At 40.0% G+C, this 7,500-nt stretch overlaps 2 protein-coding genes across 2 annotated transcripts in view; one reads left to right on the top strand and one right to left on the bottom strand.

Moving 5' to 3' along the window:
* The window catches only part of LOC130221979 (gastrula zinc finger protein XlCGF8.2DB), a 6,835-nt gene extending 714 nt beyond the window's left edge, over nt 1-6,121 (top strand). Inside the window, exons 2-3 of the mRNA XM_056454576.1 lie at nt 811-940; nt 2,974-6,121. Of these exons, the coding sequence (XP_056310551.1) occupies nt 856-940; nt 2,974-3,731 (843 nt within the window). The 5' untranslated portion in view covers nt 811-855 and the 3' untranslated portion in view covers nt 3,732-6,121. The remainder of the gene's footprint in view (nt 1-810; nt 941-2,973) is intronic.
* Nucleotides 6,046-7,500, bottom strand: part of LOC130221964 (gastrula zinc finger protein XlCGF8.2DB) — a 9,511-nt gene continuing 8,056 nt past the window's right edge. Inside the window, exon 2 of the mRNA XM_056454556.1 lies at nt 6,046-7,500. This exon is cut by the window's right edge and continues 1,766 nt beyond it. The gene's annotated coding sequence lies outside the window, so the exon portion shown is untranslated.

The raw sequence follows: 7,500 nt of genomic DNA, 5'->3' as shown, positions 1-7,500 counted from the left end.
GTACATAAAACTAATAAAAATCTAGTACTGGCAGGCAGTTTATTACTATTTTTACACATATTAAACCTACAATATATCACTTTAAACTATTAAAAAATGCTAATAATTTAATATTAAAAATATTCACTCTAGTCGGCGCCAATAGCCTAGTGGTAGTGCGTCGACACATAGCACCAAGGTGCTCACGGCGATCCGAGTTCGATTGCCGGCTCGAGGTCCTTTGCCGATCCTTCCCCTATCTCTGCTCCCCACACATTACTGTCTGTAAAATATTCACTGTCCTATCCCAATAAAGGTGAAAACCCCTAAAAAAGAATTATAAAATATATATATATTCACTCTATTAGACTTTTCAATATAAAAGTTGTTAGAAAAGATCTCATAATGCAATTCAAAAGCATAAATAAATGAAAAATATGAATCCCAGAATATGGAAGAAGCTCAATTTAAGGATTCTTTTAAGTGTATATTTGCATATATATTTGTTTATTATTCAGAAATATGTAAATAATTAAGTTTTATGTATTTGTGTAGTTTGTATATTAGAATTTATACATTAAACACGCATACATTATCTAAAATACAAACTTTTATTTTGAATGTGATTAATTGTGACTGCACTAAATAAATTTACTAAAGTGAACAAATTACTGAAAGCCAAATCCAATAGTAATCCTACATTAAACATTTAATGTCTGTATAATGTATTCCTTTAATATTATTATTCCTATTTTCAAGTGTTTTTAGTGAGCTAGAGAAGTGATTGAGACACAGACAGAGTCTTGTGTTGATTCTTCTCCTCTTAAACAGACAGAGAAACTCCTGCTGAAGCGACTGAGCTCCACTATTATAAAGATGGCCTTTATTAAAGAGGAGAGTGAAGACCTGAAGATTGAGGAAACATTCAGAGTCAAACATGAAGATCCTGAGCAGCTAACAGGTTGGCTTTCATTCTCAAAGATCAACTCAGTGATTTGATCCTCATTCAGGATCAAATGACACTAATATTTGTTGTCAAATTAAATGAAATATGCAGCGTTTAACAATTAACTGGTAATATATAGCACATGCCAGAATTACTTTGTTTTGCAAGCGTGTTTAGCAACAGTGCCAAAGTCAAAACAGTTGATTAATTAATATCAAGTAAAGATTAAGAGTGGCATAGACAGAGATATTAAATTGTTCTCTGATATCTAAATAGGAGGTTTGTGGCTCAGGTGAGTGTAAAGATCGTTCAGGAACATTTGACAGGCCGATTTCCAACCCTACACTGCAAAAAATAAAGTGTTTTGTCTTGTTTCTTGTTCTAATATCTAAAAATTCAGCATTTTATCAACAAACAAAAATACTAAATAGTTTTCAGGAGTAATGAGTCAGATTAAGTGAGTTTTTCTGTAAAACAAGCAGAATTTTTCATTTGATATGAACTAATAATTGTGTCTTGCTCAAGTTCAAAAGATTCATCTCGAGTGGAAAATCTGAACAAGGTGAAAAACATCCAGCGACTCCATGACTTCACTAGAGCGAATGAGGTTTCTGCTATTTATTCTGTGCACTTATGACCTCTGGGAAAGGTTTGGGGTTGTTTTTGACTGATTTTGACTTTGTTACCAGATATTGGATTTCATTTTGTAAGACGTTTGATTTAATCGTTTTAATAAAACCTCAAATCAGAGGTTGGGACAGTATGGAAAACGCAAAGATAAAAGACAGTAGTGATTTCAGAATTTACTTTAACTTGTATTTCGTTGCAGACAACACAACAAACTTTATTTAATGTGTTCCTCAGGATTTTTATTGTATTTTAAGATGTTTATGGACTGAAGACACCAAGTGATGAAGTGTTTCAGGTGTAATTTTGCCCCATTCTTAAGTCTTAAGGTGGCCAACAGTATGGGGTCTTCATTGTTGCATTTGCGATTCAAAATGTGCCACATATTCTCTATTGGAGACAGGTCGGGACTGCAGACAGGCCAATACAATACCTGTATCCTCTTCCTTCTGAGCTGCATACTGTGCTCCAGAATCTCTCTGTACTTTTCAGAGCATCACAGAAGTGCAAGTTACTTTTGCCAAGGGCACTGACACAACCCCATCCCATGACAGACCCTGGCTTTTGGACTTGTTGCTGGTAACAGTCTGGATGATCCTTTTCTTCTTTGGTTCGGAGCACACGGCGTCCACTTCTCCCTAAAATACATGAGATACTGATTCATCTGAGCACAGTACACATTTCCACTGTGTGATGGTCCATCCAAGATGCCTTTGAGCCTGGAGAGGTCGACTGCACTTCTGGACACTGTTAACATAGGGCTTCTTTTTGGCACAGTACAGCTTTCGCTGGCGTTTGTGGAGGTAACTCTGTATTGTGGTACTTGCCAAAGGTTTACCGCAGTAGTCCTGAGCCCATGTGCTGATCTGGCTTAGATGAATGAGGATTCTTGATGCAGCGCCGCCTGAGGGATCGGAGATCACGGTTGTTCAGCTTAGGCTTGTGCTCTTGTCCTTTACACACTGAAACTCCTCCAGATTCTTCAATCTTTAATGATGTTCTGCACTGCTGAAGATGAAATATCCACATATCCTCCTCTCTTTCTCTGAGGAACATTGTTTACTGGATTATTTGGAATTCACTACTTTCTTTTCTTATTTGCGTTTTCCATACTGTCCCAACACTTTCTGATTTGAGGTGTTTATTTGCAAAAAGTCAACAGTAATAAAAAGTATCGGTAGCAATATTTGCGATACTGGCCTTGTATTTACTTGATATCGTAGCGATACCAAATTTTTCAGCACTAAAGGAAATATGAGCGGATCGTGCTGCATTTCCCAGTATAGCCGCCATTACAGCTCATTGTTTTTTATTGCCTGCCAGGTCACGAGACTGAAAACTATCAATTGTGGATGCACATGTTACGATATATCGATGATAAGGGCTTGAAAGTGTTGATCAGCATCTGTTTCTTACCTTAGAGCTGATGTTGCTGAACGATGAGTGTGAAGATCTGGATGAAATTAAAGAGGAGGATCAGGATGATCAAATCTCTGGTGTAGAAAAACCACCTGAAAAGGCTCATTTTACCTGCTTCCAGTGCGGAAAGACCTTCCTTCACTATGGCAAGCTCAAAGACCACCTCAGAATTCACACCGGAGAGAAGCCGTTCACGTGTCCTCAGTGTGGAAAGAGCTTCAATAAGAATGGAAACCTGAAAGTCCACTTGAGGATCCACAGCGGAGAGAAACCCTACCCCTGCCTGCAGTGTGGCAAGAGCTTCTACCTGCGCATAAAGCTCAAAGTGCACATGAGGGTGCACACCGGAGAGAGTCCCTTCACCTGCCCGCAGTGTGGGAAGAGCTTCAAGCAGAGGGGAAACTTTGTGAACCACATCAGGATCCACACCGGAGAGAAGCCCTACATCTGCCAGCAGTGCGGGAAGAGCTTCAACCAGGACGGCAGCCTGAAGGTTCACATGAGGGTTCACACCGGAGAGAAACCCTTCACCTGCCAACAGTGTGGGAAGAGCTTCAACCTGCGGGGAAACCTCAAAGTGCACATGAGGGTCCACACCGGAGAGAGCCCCTTCACCTGCACACAGTGTGGACTGAGCTTCAGTCAGAAAATCAGCCTTAAAAGACACTGGAGGATTCACAGCGCAGAGAAAACCTGCAGTGCCAACAGTGTGGATAAATGTCCCGCTGCCAGAGGAAACTGCACTAGAAGATGTAAGTGAGAAAAGCATCAGTGTGGAAAGAGCTTCTAGCAAGAAAGAAACCTTAAAGTCACCATGAAATCTAAATGTACTTTCCTATTTTTATATGTAGTGCTTGTTATGTAAAGGATGTATCTGTGCACTTCATTTGTTTGTAAAAAATTTATTTGTCCTGATAAATTGTAATCAAATACCATAACCTTAATTCCCCCTCGAAACAAGTTCTTCACCTGGTCACATGGAATACCTTTAGGGCGGGGTCATCAGTGCTTTGGGGCGGGCCTATCAGTGCTTTGGGGCAGGGCTATCATTCTTTAGGGCGTGGCCATCAGTGTAATGGAGGCCAGCTAGTGAAGTGCTGTGCAGGTAAACCTGACCCCCTGACCTCTGAAGTTGCTCTAGCGACAGACGCTACAGGCCATGGTCTTTAGCCTCCTTATCAGAGCAACCGACTCCCATACAAAGAATCGCTGGATCAATCCTAGCTCAGAGCAGGTTGGGTGCAGTAGGACCGGCGGGGTTACATTGGTGCCGTGACCCGGATGGGAGTGAGGTTTAGGGGGGTGAGAGTAGCGGAGGCCAGCTAGTGAAGTGCTGTGCAGGTAAACCTCACTCCTCTGACCTCTAAAGTTGCTCTTGCGACAGACACTAGAGGCCATGGTCTTTAACATCTTTGTTTGAGCAACCGACTCCCATACAAAGAATCGCCGGTTCAATCCTAGCTCAGAGCAGGTTTTGGTGCAGTAGGACCGGCGGGGTTACATTGGTGCCGTGACCCGGATGGGAGTGAGGTTTAGGGGGGTGAGAGTAGCAGAGGTCAGCTAGTGAAGTGCTGTGCAGGTAAACCTCACTCCTCTGACCTCTAAAGTTGACACTGACACTAGAGGCCATGGTCTTTAGCATCTTTGTTTGAGCAACCGACTCCTATACAAAGAGTTGCCGGTTCGATCCCAGCTCAGAGCAGGTTGGGTGCAGTAGGACCAGCGAGGTTACACACGCAGACTTTAAAGTTGTCATGAAACTGAAGTTGCTGAGGCTTTTATTTCAGTATGTTGATGTACCTTCAGTTGAAAATGAATATTGAGTAGGGGGCGGGGCTTTCATTCCCCTATAGCAAACTAACTTGACTTCCTCTCCAGTCCTACTAACATGATTTGATTTTGAAGTCCCAAAATTGATTAGGGAAGACTCAGGACTGGACTTAGACTTGTTTGACTTGATTCGGGACCTGAGAGACGACTTGAATGTTAGGACTGGAGACTTATTGAGGACTTGCAAAACACTGACTTGGTCCCAACAAATCTTTGAGCACATGATATGTAAAAACAAACTGCGATGCCTGTCAAGGCCTTGCCAAAACCAGCAGGGGCGATAATGACACATATGCTGGGGAATTAAGTACATCAAGTAAATTAATATAATTAATAGCTAATAAATTTCATGCAAATTAATGCAAACGTGAGAACAGAGGCGAATTACCATCCTGCAGTGCAAATAATGCAGAATACGCAGAATTTGCCTCATTTGCATCTTCCATGTTTGGTGTGAATCCAGCGCCCACACTGCATGCAGTGCTATTAATGCACACACCTGACTCCGCCCCTAACAATGATGTCACAATCTCTACTGAGCGCATCTGTCTGAGATCGCCTGTCTGCAGCCAGACACTATTGCATCTGTCGGACTCAAGGATCAGGATTGAGAAACGCTGAATATAGAAAAGTATATTACAGTAGCCTGTAGTGTCTGATTTCTTCAAAGGGTAATGTTAGCAACACACATCTACATCCATTAGGGGTGCGCAGAAACCTGAATTCAGTCCTGTTTGAGATTGTATGCTAATTCACGATGACCAAAACACCTCACAAAATGTGTTTGGAAAATATAATCTCATTGGGATGTGATTAGATGTCTCATTGGGTCACTGAGTCTGCTGAAAAGCAGCAGGTAATATAATCTGGGATTTTCACAGAGGTCTTGAGATAAATATTGTACACAATGTCTGTCTGTGAAACAGAAACTCACATCACTAACACCTCTTAGTAAAATTAGCCTCGTCTGAATAGGGCTATGGAAATGGCTGATGATTAATTGTCTAATAAATAATTGCATTTATGCCATTAATTGTCTGTTTTGGTGCTTTGACGATGAATTGTCTGATATGGGGCTCATACAGAAATCTGATATATGATCAAATATGAACACACACACTGTATACAGAATTATAGTTAATATACCTGAGCATGTGTGTGTTGTAAATGTGTAAACTGCTGTTTACGCAGTATTTTGTAATATTGATAATGGATATTTGTACATGTTTATTTTTTATATCTATGATAACTTCAGCTTCTATGTTAAAGATGTGATTTGCATACATCTTATTTCTATCTGGAGGCCTTGTCATGTTTTTAATCATTAAAGAACTGTTGGATATTGAGATTAATTGTAAGTTGTCACTTTACACCAGTGTCAACACCTGAGTTCATTTCCTGAGTAAAACTGAAGACATTTTAGAGATTTCCACAGACAGCAAGTGCCCCGACGTGCAGAAAAGAGCAACAACATTGACATCAATAATCTGATTTTAATATGATTAAGACAATCCTCTGATTAAGAGTCGACCATGTGAACAGAGATTTTTGATGAATAATATCTAAAATATTAAAACAAATATGTAGATATTTTAAATACCAACCGTTGACACAATGTTGCTAGTAAAATTTAGTTTTATTTTTAATTCAAGTGTTGACATCGCTGCTTCATACCATCATCACTCACATCCAGCACAACATTATTGACCTCCATCTTCTTATAATGTATTGAATTACATGCAGCACCAGCCTGATCTTACGAGAAAACGTAAGTATTTTGAAACCAAAATATTGTTACTGTTTTTCTTTGATATTTGTCTATTAATGCTTCTGAAGCGGCAGACGCCATCAGCCCAGTTGTTCGATTCGATTCAATTAATCATACAGCCCTATGATAGATATCAAAAACGTGTCTTACTGACTATACATTTTCCTATTTTTGCTGTGGACTTCAATAAACATTAAGCTACAGCTTTCAGACACAGTATTACATGGTCAGATGTCTGGAAAACACGTTTAAACTGTTCTGGCTTCAGCTTAGACTAAAGGACGCGAGTCTGGCGTGTGTCTTTCTTGTAGCAGAAGCTCTTCTTCTATTCGTAATCTAATCATGACAATACTCTATAGCATGGGTCACCAAACTTGTTCCTGGAGGGCCGGTGCCCTACAGATTTTAGCTCCAACTCTAATCAAACACACCTGAACAAGCTAATCAAGGTCTTACAAGGTATACTTGAAACATCCACATAGGTGTTTTCAGGCAAGTTGAAGCCTTAAGGACCCTCCAGGACCGAGATTGGTGACCCCTGCTCTATAGCATGGGAAAGGTCTTCTGAATACATATTTTACCACAGTTTATTTCTTGAGCCGGAAGAGTAACAGATTTACTGTGGACGCATTTACAGTTACATTCGTAACCCATAAATATCGTAGACTAAACATAAAGCAATCACAGACTATAGATCGTTTGATAGATTCATATTTTAAGCGTCTCTATCTGAGACTTATATTGGATAGATATATCACTGAGCAACAGTTATTCATTAATTAGGATCCTCATCATGGTTGTACTGCATTACTTTGCTACAGCAATCCATCTGTAAACATGTTTTTAGAGGCTAAACTCAAACCAGATACAATCACTCTACACACACTACTGTAGGATTTTAGGTCTACTAAACAAACATTGCAAAAAAAGT

Source organism: Danio aesculapii, chromosome 4 (genome assembly GCF_903798145.1).
Source record: "Danio aesculapii chromosome 4, fDanAes4.1, whole genome shotgun sequence".
NCBI lineage: Eukaryota > Metazoa > Chordata > Actinopteri > Cypriniformes > Danionidae > Danio > Danio aesculapii.
This window is presented reverse-complemented; position numbering and strand designations above follow the sequence as displayed.